Below are 19,240 nucleotides of genomic sequence, written 5' to 3' on the forward strand. Positions count from 1 at the left end.
AGCTAAGTGAAACTGTTTAAGGGCCAGACACTTCTGCAGACTACCTGCCCAGCATCTTTATTAGTCAAAGGAGAGAGACACTTGCCAAACTTGCATTACTTATTTCAGACAGGTATCTCTACTAACTCAAAAGGGATCATTACTCAGTTAGATGCATTCCCATCCTTGTTTTAATTTACTGTTAGTCTAAGGGAATAAGGAGGAAAAAAATCAAAGTAAAAAGAGCATTATGTGCAATTCAGAATCTTGCCCTAAGGATGTTTGCTGCCACTTTTTTAAAATCTTCTACCTAGACCCCCCCACTTAGCATTATTCTAGTCTATCCTAACAAATTTCAGTGGTCTTTCTAATGATGATTCATCATTGGCTTTTGTGAGTCTATCTGCCCCTCTTGTGACAATCCAGATTGATTTTGGCCAGCCAGCTGATGTTTGGTACAGCATTACAACTCCAGTCCACATTCTGTTCAATGTGAGAAATAACAGTGAATGCTACTGGCACAGTTTATTAAAATCTGGGTTTGATATGTGCATCAAGACAGATAATGCAGTGACAATGGTTTCTGACTATTTTAGAGGACTGTTGAAGTGTTTCTTATGTTGTCCATATTTGGTTTGATATTGAAAAAAGAATTCTATTAACTATTGGTGATTTTTTAAGAAAAAGGCATCCAGTATTTTTTGAAACTTTTAAAGTTTAGGTGTATGGGGTTTGTATTTTTTGCATCTAAACCATTTCAATCAAAAATGACCTTGTTTGTTATTCTCCTAGATGAAATTATGAATAAAGTTAAAGAGGCTGGATTTAACATCTCAAAGATAAAAGAACAAGCTTTAACTCGTGAAATGGCTGCACAGATTTACAAGGATCACCAAGGAAAACCCTTTTTTGAGGAGTTGGTGAACTGTATGACAGAGTAAGTGTGTTGGTTTACAGTACTGAGGTATGTAAATAGACACCACACCTTCTACAGTGCCAACAAAACATGCTACACCATAACTGGTGCAAGGATTTTACAACCTGTCACTCTTTCTGGCAAGTTTAGTGGCTTCTAGCGGAGAATACTCTTCCTTTAAAAGGCAGATTTACAATCCTTTTCAAACTTATGGGTCATTTCATTTTGGATTTTATTTTCCCTAAAAAGGAACTGTTTTCCAATGGAATCCTTTTTCCCTTCATGCTGGACAAATATCTTCCTCATAATATTGTTAATATTGCTGATAATAACAGTGTGTATTGCCTAGCTTCAGAAATTATTGGGTGAGAATGTCTTTTGGACAAGAAGTCCAAATCCAAATATCTGATTATTGTAATCTCTTTGGCTTTCAAATATGAGATTTTTTTCCTTAAACAAAACATGCAGAAACAAATTTTAATACTTAGGCAGCTTAATAAAATTAAGATAGTTCAAAGCATATTATAACCTTTCATGGTACCTCTGACATTAAAGAGGTTATGCATCCGAGAAATCTGAGAAAGAGGTCTGCATCTCAGAAATGTCAGAATGGTGTAAGATTTCCTTTATATTGATTTTACAGGGGTCCATCAGTGATAATGGTCTTATCAAAGGAAAATGCTGTGGAAGAGTGGAGGAACCTAATGGGCCCAGCTGATCCAGAAGAGGCAAAGAAGACCTGTCCTGAATCAATTCGGGCTCAGTTTGCACATGATATTTTGTCTAATGCTGTTCATGGATCATCTAATGTAGAACACGCAGAGAGAAGCATTCATTTTGCATTTGGAGAGCTGGATGCAGACTAAACAATTAAGATACAGTCTATGAAAATTTATATTCACATAATTAGATGTATTTGTCTACCTAAACACTATTTTTAAGACTAGATGACTACTACTTACTTTTTCTTCACACTTCATCCAATTTTAGTAGGGCACTTTTGTTATCAGCTCTTCCATATTGCAAAACTTATCAATGTAACAAGTAATGCCTGCTAGGAGTTTGACATCAGTAATGGCTTCTTTTTGTATGCTCAGTAGATGCTTTTTCTTTTACCATTTTAACAGATTTATGCCTTTCCAATGGTTCCAGGATTCTAAAGTGTTTTGTGTATAGCTACTTTTAAAAGAATAAGGAAGAACAAGGGTCAAGGAAGGTGACTAAAACACTATTAATGGCACATCCTCTGTGATGTAGATCAAGTCCTGCAGTTCCAAATGTGAGCCAAATGGGGCTCCTGGGCCCACTGGCCAACTGTAAATGTGTACATCCCTGGTGAGACCACTCTGGGCTATTAAGGTCTGTTGGCTCTGTCAGGGCCCTGAAAAACATTTGCATTGTTTATTTATCCTTTTCCTAAATATCTTCTAATGATTACTGTCACAAGTAGGATAATAAACTAAAGGGTCCTTTCCAGTCCATTTACTCAATTCAAATATATCAGAGGAAGTAAAATATAAAACAAGCTCTTACATAACATCTAGTCTCAACATGTACCTCCTTGCCAAACTAGCGAGTTCATATCCTGTACAGTCTAAGTTGGCTGGCCTTCATGAAGAGCACAAATATTATTCTGTAGCTGATGTATTCTCACTTTTTGAGCCTGTTGAAGGTTGAGATTTTAAAGAATGGGATTCACTTAAAGTAATTTAGTTACATTGTTGATTTTAAGTGTGAAGTCTAGAAAGAATGAAATCCGTCTCATTCTTTATTGTTCCTAATGTATTTACTACAACTAGCTGCAATAAAGAACTTCCTGACAAATATTCCTGTTGTGATGGGGCGTTTGTTATTATAGACATTCCTCCTGCAGAAGTTGGACTGAGCATTCTCCTGGTGGCCCATTTTCACCTACAGCTGCTTTACTGCCACAAACTTAGCTTGAGGTTCACTAGCTTGTAGGAGGTTGTGATTAGCACAGAATTCATGTTGCCTCAGTGAGGTGAGTTCTGAGAAAGATACTTTCTGCTGTATGTTCTTTGGCTTCTTTTTTACTTCCAAAAGCTCATTAAAAGTGTTCTTCCTGGCATTATTTAAGCACTCTAGGTCTTTTGGGTCCTGGCATGCTGTACTTTAAACCAAGAAGCAGCTATAGAAAACAGTAGATTTCTTGAGTAGAGCAATTTCGCATACATCAATTCAGCTCATTTCCTAAGATCTTTGCTGGTGTTAATGGCTTCTCATCCAGTGAGACAAATACAAAGTGGAAAGTTTAGGTGGGTTTATTTTTTGACAGGAGCAGAAATGTTGAAAACAGGAAAATGCTTTCATGTCTCATTAAGAGTCCGTAACATGTCTGGTGGAAGTTCACAATCAAAGAGCTCAATAAATATCATACAGGGGTTATGAATACTGTGAATCACTTATTGCTCTGCTCTGAGAAATTTCAGTTTGCAGTGGGGGTACTATAGCTCTGCCTCTGCCTATTTAAGTATAGTAAAATGTTGCATACTGAGTTACTGCTCTTGCTTAACTGCTATCCTTCATATTGCACATCATTCTTAAACAATATAACATTTTTGTCAGTTTGATTTAATTATTGGATGTTGAAGGATTTTGTCTATTTGGGGTTCCATATTAATGTGTGTCAATTACAATCCCTGCTTTGTGCTTGGTTAAAGCGATCCAGTAGATCCCATTGAAATATTAGGCATAGATAATAAAAAACTACAACAGTTTGTTCTTCATGTTGCCTAAGTACCCAAACTCAAACTGAAATGTGCGAACATTTCATTTATTAATGCTGATCTTCTTCTCCTAAATATGTTCTTTATCTTAAAGTCTTCTAGCAGCTTTGGAAAGGAGAAATTTAATAGATACATCTTAAAACATCAAACATAACTGTTTTATTCAGATGATGAAAAGATTCAGATTTGCAAAGCTTTTATATCTTTGAGAAACAGACTTTTGTACAGTTATCAAAATATGCATTTGAAAGAATGGCAATGAAAATACTGTCAGTATTTTAAGATATTGTTTCAACTCTTAAAAGTTTAACTCACCCCATAGGTATTGCACACGTTCTTTGTACTGCCATCCACTCTTCTTTGAAAATTATATTACTGTGACATAGATATGGAGACAATTTTTAAGAATTTGAACATTTCTGGTGGGATCAGCAATCATTTGATTTATAGAGGCAGGAGGACACTGTTCCAACATAAACTCCATGGAGTCTCACAGATTAAAATCTTCCTGCAATTAAATTTAGACAAAACTGCTGCATATAAAACTTACAGATGACTCTGTCAATTTATCTCATATCTAAATGCCAATTCAAAAGAGAATGTGGCCTTTACGACTGTTTATTTAGAAAACATCTTGTAGTTCATCATAGAATTAGGTGGTACAAAGATTTGATTATAATTCTTCCAAGACTAACAAAAGATAACATAATTATTCTTCTGATTTTTGTCCCAGCAGGAGAGAAATGGAAACACAGGGCATGTTTATTTGTACCACAGACCACATATTTCCTTGTTTAGGAACTTTAATGAAATCATAACTTGACACTAAAGACTATATTAAAGATCTGTTTCAGTTTAGAATGATAAACAAGATGGTTATAAATCTCAAAATACTGTTTTAGAAGAATAAGTATGTCTGATTGTACTGAGTTTTTGTACTGAATTACTACATAAAAAAATAAGACAAGTAGAGAAAAAGCTTTTTTTCCCTGCCAAGAAGATGGACTCAATCAGTTTGTGGCTCTGTACTGCTGCACTGTTTTTCCTTTGCTCTGACTCCTGAATGAGCTACACTGGCAAGTCAGACCTTGCAAGTATCTGTTCAGTTTATCCACAGCTCTTAGTGAGCAAATGATCAGCTTTCTGGTTACCTTTCTCAGAGAATACATACGGAAGTTCTCTGAGTATCTGCAAACTAAAACAAGTTTTCACCACACTGTAACCACAACAAATCAAAATACTTAGGGTGCTCTCTTTGGGGCATCTCTTGGTTACTCTGATACAACCATTAACCAGCCATCTGGATGTGAACTGCCTTATTTAAGGTACTTTTGGGGCTTGATCCTAATATCCTCATCTAGAGAAAAGGAGTATTGCCCTCCCTTGCTTTATGCTCATTTCCATAGTGCTTTGTCCACAAGCCTTTTGGCAGGAGCAGGAACCAATCTAATATTAATACATTACCTGAAAGCCCTCAAATTTACTGCATATACAACAAGCAAGTTTGAAATGTTGTTTTACATTCCAATAAGGCTGTTGTTTCATTTCAGAGATGTTACATGAAATAAAGTGTCAGCAGTTGAAATTCACTGCAATTTTTCCAGCTTGGCTAGCTCTAATCAGAGGTAATGCACCTCTGTAGAAATTAATGACTTTCAAGTTTTTGGGGGGTGGGGATATTTATAAATGGAAACATTGTTTTGAATGTTTGTTGACCCATACTGATGGATTACATTTATTTACAAAATTAATTGTAGCTGATGTAGTTTACCAGAAAAAACTGGTTGGGGAGATGTTTTCAGATGTGCATTTACATTCAACTGCTAAGCTCAACCAAAAAGCATGTGTCAGTTGAGCATAATTGGAGTAAATATTTTTTCAGGTTTCATTCATTTGGACTCTAGGTTACAATCCTGGATAAAGGAATTTAAGAGCTGTTTGAGTATTTTGGATAGGAAAATCTTCTTTTTATTTGCTTAGGAAGTATTTCTCAGTCATATGCACTGACTGGATGAAAGTTGCAACACTGAATTGAAGTGACCGGGTCATTCAGGTCTTGTTGGAGGGGAGTTTATGGGATTTTTAAAAATGTGTTTCATAAAAGAGTTCTGATTTGTGTTTACAGTGAGCTTCTAAAATGGTGCCAATCATTCACAATTAGAGTAAATATTTTTTCAGGTTTCATTCTTTTGGAACTGAGTTTAGAACATTCAGTGAAAATACTGAATGGCACCTCTAACTAAACTGGGCACATGTGTGTGGGAGGTAGTTAGAAGCTCACTAGAAGCATATGCTTGGTGTTCCAGGCAATTTTTATTTTATATTTTAAAAATGCCAAGCCCCTCAGTAAGAAGGCAGCTGCAACACTGAGAAAAAACCCATTTAACACTTCAAGAACTTGGAGATGTGTATAAGAGACAGGTGCTGGATTGCACCAGCACAGCAATGGCTACACTTGGCCATGGATGTGCATGAGAAGAGGTGTGTCTGACTTATTTCCCACATACCAGGGATCAGATGTGGGGACTGGACCCTTTGGGGAGGAATTTGCCTGTTCAAATAGCCCTCAACTGCTCCAAAACCTATTTCACAGTAAGGGAAGGGATGCTGGAGGGTGCAAATGTTCTGGGTCTGGATTCAGCTGGCAGTTGATGTCACAGGAGTTAATAATTGTAGAGGATTTTCAAAATGAAATGACTTGCATTAGTGCTGAATTGGGTTGACACACAGCTTCTTAAAATATAGGAAAAAATTATTTAGGAAAAACACACTACCTTATTAATTTATCCCTTACATGTCTGTTCTTTGTATTATGATATCCCCTGTTTTTTGTTGCACTGCCTTTCCTTAGCCCATATATTTACCATATCAGATTGAAAGTTAGTCAGCATAAAGTATAAAAATGTTATGGAGTTTGGAAACACCTGGCTAGGTGCATCCACATCTATTCCAGCTTCCTGGAATAGTCAATCTAATGACAGCAACTTGGAGAAGGAATGGTGACAATTCTCTGGAGAAAATAATCTGTATGTTTTTTTCCTCTGACAAAAGGAATAAAAGTTTGATTTTAACAGTTGTAAAATAGTATGTGATGTTACTGTGCAGTCTAGGTAGCTGTTCCAAAAGTTTCATTTAACGAACACCATATTTGACGATGTGCACAATATAATTTCTTTAAGGGATATATCATTACTTCAGTATTTATTATTTCAACATCACATTGATGTGACTGTCACTCATTCTTTAATGGCCAACCATATATACATTTACCGGGGTACTTTAAATTTGGATCAATAAGTAATTAAAGCTTAAGAATTCCTGCTACACAGTACATAAAACTATTTTAGAAATTTTCCAATCATGCTGATCTTTTAGATCATGCTTACTTAAGTCAGCATTTTCACACTAACCTAAACTAGTCACCTGCAAGTGAAATTCTGTCTTCTTTGATTTCCATTTCAGTTTTTCCATTTCACTGAACATGATTAAGGTTCCACCTACAGGCTGTATTTAAGCACCTAAGTTTGTAATATTTTTTTAGACATGTCAAACACACATCATTCCTAGTGAAGTCAATAGATGCTGCTATATATGCTCGGCATTCCTGGCACCTGGAATGAATTTTAGATCTAATTCTGCAGGTGTTCCATGTCAACAAAGTACTGCACCTGCCCAGAATTACCAGTAAGGCTACACTCAACTGCTGACCTTTGTATATTTTAAGCAGCTGCTCAAAGCTCAACAATGACCATTTAGGTTGGTTTTTTCCCCCCTGAACTATTCTATATGCTATTATTCCATTTTCTTGTAACACATTGGTCTGTTTCTTTTAAACATTGTAACTTGGCATCTATGCCTCAAATTACCAAGTATATAACTCCTGCTATCAACATCACTTTAGTGTAATCTCTTGTGAATTTCACACATGCAAATTTCATTGGAATTCTTGTCATGACAAAGATCAACATACTGACATGACCATTTCTTATTCCTTATGATAATCTACTTTTCTGACGTAGAACTTCTCTATTATAAAAATCTTCATTTTACCAGAATTGACCAGTCTAGTCCTTAGTTTTCCTGCAGGAAATCCTAAAGGTCTTTCAGGCATCTATCATGAGCTCTTCTGATCTTAATGTTGGTGCTCTTCTTGTGTGTTACATGGAATTGAAATCAGAATGTGTTATCTATGCTGCCTCATACAAATTCCCCTCAGAAGGAATAGCATAAATGTCATCTTGGAGTTATGTAAATTAGATTTGTATCACCTTTGCTGTTCTAATACCTCACACAGAAAATATTAAGTCAGTAAACTCATTGCATAAATAAAAGCATCTGCTTTCCTGTCACCCTTTTCAAGATAAATGTTACTTTCTGATAAGAAAAACTGCAGACAGCCAGTTGCTTTGAGAAGCTCATTAATAGGGACAAGGCTGATTTATTGATTGATTTATTTATCTAATCAGAGGAAGGTTAGAAATATGGTATCAAATGATAAAAAGTTATCCAAAAGATTACTGAGCCATTTGAAGCCCTGTCTTCTCCTTAATACTGTACAGTAGCTGGCAGTTATCTTTAGAATAAAGCTTCTATTCCAGTTTTCATAGCTAAGCTATATTACAGCAAAGGTGTTGCTTTTAAGAAGTCTACAGATCTGTTCACTTTAATCTGTCCTTTCAAAACAATACGGATTTTTCAATTATATGTTTAAATATATTTGAAATTAGAACAACAGAAGCCAGCCTGAAGTACAATAAAAAAATTAAATGTCTGCTTTGAATGCATTTTTACTACACAAACCCACAAGATCAAATACTATCACTGTAAGAATATTTTTGGCACAAACATAAAAATAATCACATAATGCATACCCAAATGCTTAATGGTAAACTATGCTTTTGAACATTCTGAACAAGGGCTGTGATTCCAAACAGAAGATAGGTTCAGCTCCAGCAGCTGCAGTCATTGCTGCCTGAGATATCTGCCAGAGGTTACCATCCTTCTGCTGCTGCTCAGCTGCTGAGTCTAGTGAGCTCTCAACGAATTCAGAGACTAACTCACAGACTAATGCTATACCAGCTGAGGAGAAACTCCATGCAGCTCTCCAGCATCTGGCAAGGAAGCAGACCAGGCAACTGGTACAAGGAGTCAAAACCTCTGGCAGCCAAGGCTACCTCTATCTAGATGGGAAATCAGAGCCCAAAGATAAAGCTCAGTCAGCTGGAGTATGCCTACCTCATATAAGTGCAAACCTATGCTCTATGGCTTGCAGTGACTTGAAAGGATAAGCAAACCTTGTAACAGTAAAGTGCAGCAAAAAGGTCTATGTAGAAACTGACAGGATTTTTTAGGTCAATGAGTTCCGGATTAATAAAACATGCTGACCAAGCCAGATTGTGACCCTTGTCGTGCATGGAAAGTCCTTCCTTTTGGGAATTTCACACTCATACTTTTTTTGGGTTGATTTCTTTCTGGCCATTTCTTATTTTAATGGCCTTTTTGGGGCCACTGATCAGTGGGTTGGTGTTCTTGGTTTGTGGTTTCAGGGCTCCACTCTGACCACTGCGTCCTGAATTCTGGTTCTTACTGCGTGCAGTTCGCCGCTTTTGCTCTTGGAGTCTCTGTTCCCACCTCTGTAGAAATGCAGAAAACAAAGAGGATGACTTAGGGGAAGGACATAATCATAAATAATTACATCTTAATGAAATCTTGAACCACTGATGCTAGTGCTGCCTTTGATAGTTTCATGCTCTATATTTCAAGGCCACTGATGTCAGCAAGTTATGGCTATTTGCAGGGAGGACAAGTTCTAAGTTAGAGGAACTTTCCACAACACCAGTGGATGGAAATGACAATTTCCCATCTCATGTGCATGCTGCATGTGAGAGCCTTTTCAGAAATAGAGGGGAGCTGGCATCATGCCATCAAAAAGTCAGGACCAGCACATTGGAACTCCTTTGCTGTCTTGCTGAACGTGCTACTCAACTTTTCCTCAGAAAAGTCTACAGGAATTAAATTATCCTTTCACAATGTATATTTAAGCATCCAGCTACAAGGGGAGCTGGTATTTACTGTCTAGTTCTGCTTTTCCTTGGGGTGGAGAGGACTGGGCATGAACCAGCATATGTTATGGACAGACAATAGTGATGATCACAGTGAAATCACAGTGTTGAGAGTTGCAATGGCATGGTTTGAATAATGCACCTCTAACTTTATTCAGCAAGAAATTTTGAAAATCAACGAGCCTACCAAAGACAACAGCTGTCAGATTTTCAAATCAAATAGTGCAGGAATTACAAAACAGGTTTTTACAGTAAGTTTAACTGGTCAGCTCTCCAAAACGTGGAGGGATCCATAAAATAGTAACAGAGACTGTGGACTTTCACTTCTAGGAACAGAAAAACCTATTTTAAGGAAAACAAGGTAGGTAGTGAAACCTGGAAAGGGTCTCAGCTCTCCCCACTATTATCTTTCCCTTCTGAAACTCCTAAAGGCAGGGGATTTACCAGTGATCACAGCAAGAGAAGTGCTCTCCAGCTTTCCTATTCAGTATCTCTGCACTGACTTTGTTGCAGCTCAGACTCTTGTCCTGGCTAGAGAAAAGACCAGCCATGTTGTGGTTATGTTAACAACTGTCTTCTGTGGTTGACAGACAGCTCAAAACATCCATTTTAAGTGGTAACTCAAGATAAAATTTGGATTCAAATCTTCAGAGATGAATGATGGGCATTAAAATTAAGCCACAGTGGTACCTAGCTCCATACCGACTTAGTGTGGTCAGAGTCATTTTATGCATCTTTATAAAACCAAAACGATCAGCAGAAATTCAGTTGTGTCCCACCTAAATATGCTTAAATGAGGAGCTAGTTTCTAAAAGTATTAATGTGAGAGGAAATGACATGTGCTTTGAAAGGTATTTTGTTTGGCAGTCATGCATCTATTTGACTATCTGAAAACTAATGCCCAAACATGATTCAAGACACAATTAGAAATGACAAAACAGTGCGAGGAGGTGACTAAAACACACTGTGTGCCAGTAACAAGCCATTAAGTTGACAGCTAAAGGATTTCATGAATCCAAGTCATATGTCAGTATTCTTCTAAATCCCACATGGCATCCTCTGCAATTGCCATGTATTTATTTTTTAAAGATTTAAAGCATGTTTTCTTTTCCACACATAGGTTTCATATGAGTAAGTGAAGAATGTATGAGAGAAGCATTGAATGCAATTTCCTGCAAGAAGTTGGTCTGTAATACAAAAGCTTCTGCTTATGGATTCCTACATCTCTTTTCCTCCTCTCTATCAATTGCCAATCAACTCATAATTAAAACATACATATATGTCCTTAAACACGCATGTATGTCCTTAATGCTACGAAATCCTTTCTGAATTCAAAAAATACCTTTCTTCCACCTCTAAAAGCAGGAGGAAGAATCAGACCTTCTCACAAGCCATCTTTTCTTTCTATTAAAAAGAGGAGTTTACAAGTAGAGAGTGATATAAAGTGCTATGCTGAAGCCCCAAAAAGCAGGGGGATCTGCTGTGCATGCCACCTATGTCTCTATACTAAAGACTTTCCCTTCCAGTGTTTCCTGAATCCAGAGGGATAATGCCCAATCCTTTGGGTGGGTCTTAGTAAGGAGTATCTGGTGAGAAGTGTGTGTCTCCAGCCTGCAATCTTTAATGCAGCAAAAAACATTAATCCAGTGCAGAGGATTTTAACTTCCTTTCTTATCTAATGTGGGCTATGTACTCATCTGCATATCACCTTCACTTTCATATCATTGATCCTTGTGGTAGCAAGGATATGAAAGAAATTCCTAGAGATACGATTGTAAGAAACCAGAGTTCACAAAAAGATCATCCCACAGGATAAAATTTAATCAAAATAAAATTTTAGAGACTCTAAAAAACAAGATTAAAGTATGCAAATTTTCACTTATACTTGGGTAACTACAAGGGCTGAAAATGTTCAAGTAAAAATTATGATACCCAGAGGAGTTGCACATATCTGGAAGTCATCAAAGTTAATGCTGAAATAAAACAAAAGTGTATAATTTGTTAACAAAAACATCAGCATTCTTTGGTTGCATTTACCTTAAATCTTCTGTTTAGTTGGTCCTTCCATTTTTCAACTAGACATCCATCAAGAAGCATCAACCTGAAAATTAAGAAATACACACAAGTTATAGATATTTCTGTTTTTAATTCCTGAGATTCCATTCCAGATGATTTAACACAGACTGGGGTGGAAATGCACCCACAGGTACTGGTACTGACAGGTTTTATGTATGGGATGATGGGATACCATATGTTTCTGTGCGTGTTTGTGTGAAGAGTAGATTAAACTGATAAATTTTACTTCTGACTTTAGAAAATAAGCTGTTTCACATGCACCAGCTAATACAGATTAGCTGAAAAAAAAGTAATATAATTATATGATCACTTACAATTGTATCCATTTCTACCTGTAAATACATGAGGATGGCAGTATGTGTTTCCTACATCTAACTCCTTAATGAGGTGAATTTGGAAGATGTATGGTTGGTGATACGTGTCATACTCACCTACCAGTGAAATCTGGCTAGCTCCTGCATGAAAACATTGAGTCTAGGTGTTATGAAATGAATAAAACAATAATGTGACTATTAAATATATATGCCTTAAACAGCTCCTAAAACAGCTTATTCTAAAGCAGTCTGACATGACACCTTCCATGTCCCAACCTAGAGACAACTTCTTGGTTTTCTTTTATTTGGTTGGTTGAGATACCAGACCTTAATATGCCCTAATATAAATTTCACTAGAATTCTGGGGGTTATTACTTAGACATCAGTGTTGGCTGGAAAGACATTGTTATAAATGCACACAACATCACACAGCACTGTTCTGGCTGGTCAAGGTTAAACAGTGTAGCAGGGCTTAACCTCCAGTTTCCATGAATAGTGTTGCTGCTCTTAGCAGCTCAAACACAGTACAAAATGCTGCCTCTCACAGTCATTAGCCAATGTGCATCCAGTTTGACCAAACATAAAAGGCTCAACGTGAGTGGAAACCCTGGAGAATCAGGATCAGTATGTCATACATTTCCTTTTCTTTCCAAAGACAAATTAGAGGACAAACGTACAGGATTGATGCCAAGGCCACACTGCCATGAATGAAACCACAACATGGGGTACATCTGGCACAGCTTTGGTTCAGGTCAATTATCCAGTGAGGCTCTAACCCTAACAACAGGCAATAGGTATTTTGCCATTGACTGCAGAGGAGGTACAGCTTCTGCCGATTCTGGCTCTGTCATTTTAAAAAACTTCTGTAACTCAAAACCTTCTGTTTGCCTGCCACTGAGTTCAACAGGAAGCACATATAATAGTTTATGTTTCTTTTTCAAATCCATTTTAGTACACTATATGAAATTAAAAACCTCAATGACCTTTAAAAACCATCACAAGATATTTAGTGAATTGCGTGTTTTTCCATAATAATGGAGATGCCGATTGTGATCTTTGACTTATGAAATCTCCCTTTCCTAACAGTCTCCAGAGGATCCTCTGCAACCCAGAGCTCCTCCATCGCCATTCTGGTCATAATCTTTCTACATGAGTCAGAGCTTGTATCCCTAAAATGACTAACACAAATAAAGGGCTCTACATTAATATTTGTGAAATACTTCCAGACCTGGAGGGGCGTCATAATAAAATACCATGTTTGCTAGCTCACCAAAAAACAAGTTAAAGCCATAAGATGTCAGATGAAAAATTTTAGAAACGCCTATAAAATGCTCTGAAAATATCAACATAAAACTCATTAAAATTATGGACATGGCCCATCACGTCCCACATGTGAATGCTCCGTGGTCCTTACAAGTGTGTGTGACCAATTAAAAGTAACATCACAGTATGCAAAACTAGCCTGCACATTTTACAGACAGCCTTGTCTCCAAACCACAACACATAGGCCTACACTGAATCTTAAACACCACCACCTGCTCTGCTGGCATCTACTGGTGCACTTGGGGTGCTAATGGGGATGGGATGTCCTCCTTCTGCCTCAAGGAACCAGGGAGAAAAGGGAGCTGTGATTCATCACTCCTTTCCCTCCAAACCAGCATGTTGGATTTCCTTCCATGTCTGGGGCTAGGCCAACTGCCAGATGAAAGGTCTGGTAAAGTTAGTTTTGTTTTGTTTTGTTCTTTTAATCATACAGCAGGACTGGCAAGCTGCTCTGAGAGTATTTACTTTTCATCTGCCATCCGGGAGCTTGAGCTCCAATGGCTGCAGCTTTGGCTGGTCCCAGTACAGCTGTGGGATGAGAAACATCTCATTGATGGCACTGGTCCAAAGTATGGACAGGCCAGTGGAGAAGGCCTGGCTTTGACTCCAGCAGCTCTGCTGACAGAAGATGCGTATCATCTCTTGCCCATTCCCTTGGTGAGACAGAATGATGCCTTCCACATGGTCCTGCCAACACAGACCATCATCTACAGCCACTGTTGGGCTTGCTGCACACAAAGGAGGTCATTCCTATGGAAAGTGGTCCTGGAAAAACACTCCTAAGCTGGAGGTGACCGAACTGCTTCATAATGCCTTATCAAGATGCTGTCAGCACCTAATGCCACCAGATTTTATTATCCTCTTTGCATGAGCCAAATTTTGTAAATACCACGTTATGGCACAGAGCTGAGGCTGATGAAGTGGATAAAGTCAGATGTGAAGATAATGGAAACACATATGTGTATGTATGAGTTAGCCTAACAAAAACTGTCAGCAAAACAAGCCTATCATGGGGAAGAAAGCTCTGTTGGTCCTCCTTCCCATCTATCACAGTCATCTCTAACACTTCTTTGCACCACATCGTAACAGCTCACCTTGAGCGCCACTCATAGCACATGATGAGAACATCCTGCTTTGGTTGAAGAGGCGGGCACTGGCAGGAGGAATTTGTAAGAAGAGGCACTTGGGACAGAGGAATTGGCGTTGAAGACTTGAGTATGTCTTTGACTTCAACCACAGTCGTTATCTCATTGCAGTTCCCTCTTTCTACGCTTTTTACTTTAGCGTGAATGACTGCAAACAAAAAAATAGAGGAGTGAGAACAGTAAGGTCTTAGAAATTCAAACACATCACAAAATTAAATAAAAATATTGAATTGGAAGCTGTTGTTTTGGTTTTGAAACTAGAACTACTTCTGCCTGTGTGGGCATGAACAGTGGCTTAGAGTAAGAGAGGCTTGATCTTGATTTGGTTTTCAGTAGGACTGTTGACAACAGTGAAATTAAACATGTGCTTAAATCTTGGCCACATCAGGCCAACCAGTCTCGCCTGGAATCACACACACAAACAGATCCTTCAACTCAGACTTGAACAAGACTTTGCATAAATCTAACCCATTCTCCAGCTGCATCTAGCTATTTCCAATTAAGTAATGAATAATTTACCTCACAGACAGTTGTCATGAATTCAGTCTTTTCAATAATCAAATCACTTCCTGTAGATTTAAACCAGGAAATAGAGTCTTTTCTTAAATATAAGAAACAAAGGAAGACTAGAAAGAACAGTCAAAAAACTAAGAGGCTTAGGATTGTCGTGATTTACTTGAGCTATACTTTTTTCATCTTTTGCCTCTGTATTCTCTACCAATAGTGAGATGTTTATATAAATGAGACACTGAAACAGGTTCTTCTGACTCTGAATACACAAGCATTTGTATTTTTACCTTTCATTGAGGAAAACTGTATGTCTGCACTGATGCAAGAAGGTGAAACGGTGCAGATTGCTCTGAAATGATCCCTGGTTGACTTTGTACCTACAAACCCTGGCATTACCTACCAGTAAATCATTTCATCTCTTCTCTCTTGTGAGAAATACCAGGTCTAATAAAGTATGATTTTCACATAAAAGATTTTGTCTCTAGGGAATGTAAAAATAGAAAGGGTTCTACTGTCCGAACATTCTTCAGTTGAAGAAGCATGTGAAGTGTATAGAGCACAGGGTGATCAGCCTGCCCCTGTGGGACCCTGCCAGCCACTGGGTCAAAAGCCTTCACATGAACCTCATAAAATCTGAAATAAACTTCACACGTAGAAAACAGGAGACCAGCACTTTTAATGCAGTCTGGGGTTTACATGCTACCTTTATCAAGACATGTATAACAGACACAAAACATGCAGGGAATTTGGAGACTCATAGTCCATTTTCAAGTCTGATTGGCTCTGATAGCTAAAAGTACAATTTGACCGTATGTCTAAAAGGGTTTTCAGAAAAAAAATGATTGATTGATTGATTGATTTTCAACTCATTAAATCTCATCCCTCAGTTCATTTTCAATATAAGTAGGTCTATTTATCTCAGAGGGAGCTGAATGGAAATTTACATCTCAAAAACAAAATCTTGATTTCACAAATTCAATGGAATTAAATTTTGGATCCCAACATACATGTTTTAGTCAAGGAACACTCAAATCAGAATTGACACGGCTAACACCTGTTTTTCATTTTGGAACAGTCATTTGATATCACTACTTTTTCATATGTTTCAGGAAACTGTAGAAGCTCATTGTTCCACCTAAACAGATCTCTGTGTTGTACAGATGCAGATCAAGGAATTATATAAAAACAATATGTTGTGTAAATGCACCAAAATGTTGTAATGAACAATAAATTGTACAATTACCTAAGCTAAAGGTTCAGTTCGATTATTCCTACCAAACATGCTAACAAATAAGCAAACAGCTACCAACTTACTTTCATTTGATGTCAAGCAAATAGGAATTGAATTATATTACAACCCTACTGCAGAAGAACTGTATAAATGACTGGAAAAAAAATCTGCCATCTGAGAAAATGCCCATAAAGTGCAAAATGAAGCAATACTGCATATTAAATTCATAGTTAATAGGGGCTTTGTATTGACACTAGGTTCAATCTGGCATTTATCTAATCTTAATTAGAATTCTTCCTGATTCACACCATCAGAAAACTGAAGCAGGGGGAAACCAGGGGGGCAGAGGGGTGAATACTTGTTTTTATCGCCAATATGTCACACAACATGTAATAAAACTATCAGCCATCTCCTTGGCTGGACGGTGCAAATTGTCACCAAATTCAGTTAACTTCTGACAATTCTGCATGGGACAGAACTCTGGCTAATAAGTAAAAGTATACATAAATTTCTAAAAACTTTTTACTTTGCTGCAGCTGGTTCACATCTACAGGTTTTATTTGGGTAGCAACCCCCTGTTTATTCTACCTGCTGGACGAAAACAGGAGCTGGCCAAGTCGTCACGCTCACATCAGACCTAATTGCCTTTACTAGAGTGACCTTTGCAGCAGTAACCAACCTTTCTGCAAAGCAGAAGGGGTCACATTACTGACATTTTACTGCTTTTGGCAGAAACACACCATCCTCTGTGCACTACTACTGCCTGCACATGGTGTGTGCTACAGCTGGATTTTGGAAGAGGACAGCTAGGTATCCCCAGTCAAACACCCACTTGAAAAGGCTGTGTTGGAGAAGTCTTCTCATGCCAGACTTGCTGGATGGGGCCTGGTGTGGCTTCACCACGCACACAGAGCTGCCTAACTTGCAGGGACACAAGGAGGGTGTGGGACCGGCAAAGTGAAGCGTTTCCCCCATGCACTTACTGTAGCTGTAGTTCTTGGCCAAGTAGGTTGACAGCGTAGGCTTTGTCTTTTTGCACCTGCACCGCTCTTCAAAGGAAGAGAAAGGAGAAAGGTTGAGGGGTGTCAGAGGGACCCTGTCTCCGGGGAGGTGGAGGCGGGGGTTCATCCGAGTCTCACCCTGGCCGCGGCTCCTGCAGTCAGGCTCCAGGGGTCTGTCCGGCACCATAAAGCCCTGCGTGAAGTCCGTCCACTTCACATCTGCAAACAGAGGTGCGTCAGGGAGTGAAAACTGTCGGAACAGGCTCCAGGACTGGAGCGTGGGGGTCCCGCAGCCCCCCCGTCCCACCCTGGGGCGTCCCGCGGGGGTAGAGGGAGTCCTCCCTCCCACCTCTCGCTGCCCCCGGGGTTCTCACCCTCCGGCACGTCGGTGACGATGGCCTCTGGGGAGATGCAGACGCCGCGGTCGTAGACGGGGAGGTCGTCGCAAGCCAGGCTCTCGGGCCAGCTGTGGTTGTAGCGGCGCATAATGGGCTCGCAGCCGTCGCGGGCGCGCTGGCACACGGAGCGGCACGGCTTGATGGGGTCGTAGAGGAACTCCAGGGTGCAGATGGGGGCGTACATGGCGCAGAGGAAGAAGGGCAGGACCGGGCTGCAGCCGGTGGCCACCAGCTCCTCGTACTGTTCGATAGCGAGGACGGCGTTTTCCTGGGTGCTGTGGTGGAGGTGGTTGGGCATGCGGGTGATATTCCAGGGCATGGAGCGGCACATGGGGATGCGCACCGCCTCACACGGCGCGCCCTGCGCCCGCGGGCTCACCCGCAGCCACAGGGACACCGCCACCAAGGCGCGCAGCATCCTCTTCCTCCTCCTTCTCCTCCTTGTCCGCCGCCGCCCGCCGCCGCCCCGCGGGTCCCGGCGGCCGAAGGGCGCGGAGCGGCGCTGCCTCCCGGAGCCCTGCTGCAGTCAAGTGGCGGGAGCCGCCGCGCCGACAGCCATGGACATCGCGGGACCGCATTTATACCAGTGGCACGAGTGACGTGGGGCCGATCGCGCTCCCTTGGCAGCCCCGCTCCTCCGGGGGGTGGGGGGGTGTGCGTGTATGTGTGCGTTTTGCTGTGCAGGCACGGTGACATCACCTCCACCCCGTTTAATCCCCCGGCGACATCACTGCGTCTCTCGGCCGCCGCTCCAGCTCCGTTTCAGTTTTCATCTGTGTCATAAATTCCTTCAGGTGGAAGGGGGGCGGAGGGGAGGAAACACAAACCACACGGTTCTGCCGGGAGGCTCTGCGCTCCGGCGCGGGGAGAGGGAGGGCGACGGTCGGAGCCGCGGCTTCTTCCCGTGAGGCCCAACTTTATACACCGCGTTTTCTCAGGGGAGAAGAAACTTTTTGCGGGCTTGAGAGAGCACCGGCGGCTGTTCCCGATGCCTCCAGGGGGTTGCAGAATTCCCTCCATGAGCTCGGCACGGACGGGGAGAGGCGGGAAGCGGACGGCGGACAGACGGGGGGGTGGCTGGTGGCCCGGTTTGTTCGGGACAGGGGAAGCAGCGGCGGCCGAGCCGAGCCGGGAGCGGGCGGCGGGGCCGGGACAGCGCGGCGCTGCTGTGCGGGCAGTGAGCCCGCCGCCCCGCTCCTGTCCCCCGCCAGTCGCATCTGCACACGAGTGGAAGAAGGGGTTTCAGATTTTTTTCCAAGCTGTTTTGTTAACTTCTTTTCCTTGGTGATCCCCGGCCGCGCGCCCCTGGTGCAGCGGTGTGTCGGGCCCGCGCGGGGGTAAGGGCTCCCTCACAGCCCAGCTCGGTTCGCCCTTGCACGGAAAGACCTCCGGGCCCGTTCTTCACTGTGGGAAATGCCGCTCCCCAGTCTGTGAGGGACCCGCTGAGATAAGAAGATTAACTCAATGCCGGGTTATCCTAATGACCTGAGAGCCCCAGCGTAGCTCAGAGGTACTTGCCCCGGCCAGGCACCGTGGTG

At 40.7% G+C, this 19,240-nt stretch overlaps 2 protein-coding genes across 2 annotated transcripts in view; one reads left to right on the plus strand and one right to left on the minus strand.

The window, feature by feature from the left end:
• NME8 (NME/NM23 family member 8) overlaps positions 1-2,721 on the plus strand; it is a 19,642-nt gene extending 16,921 nt beyond the window's left edge. Inside the window, exons 15-16 of the mRNA XM_033519600.1 lie at positions 772-916; positions 1,539-2,721. Coding sequence (XP_033375491.1) covers positions 772-916; positions 1,539-1,761 — 368 coding nt within the window. The 3' untranslated portion in view covers positions 1,762-2,721. The remainder of the gene's footprint in view (positions 1-771; positions 917-1,538) is intronic.
• A 5,362-nt stretch (positions 2,722-8,083) lies between these two features.
• Positions 8,084-18,774, minus strand: SFRP4 (secreted frizzled related protein 4). Its single transcript, XM_015620217.3, has 6 exons — positions 17,679-18,774; positions 17,443-17,523; positions 17,287-17,352; positions 14,512-14,710; positions 11,742-11,805; positions 8,084-9,275 (listed from the first exon to the last, which is right to left on the minus strand). Exons 1-6 carry the CDS (start codon positions 18,118-18,120, stop codon positions 9,087-9,089), a joined length of 1,041 nt encoding a protein of 346 aa, XP_015475703.1. The 5' UTR covers positions 18,121-18,774; the 3' UTR covers positions 8,084-9,086.
• Positions 18,775-19,240: the final 466 nt, after the last annotated feature.

This window comes from Parus major, chromosome 2 (genome assembly GCF_001522545.3).
Source record: "Parus major isolate Abel chromosome 2, Parus_major1.1, whole genome shotgun sequence".
Taxonomy (NCBI): Eukaryota; Metazoa; Chordata; class Aves; order Passeriformes; family Paridae; genus Parus; species Parus major.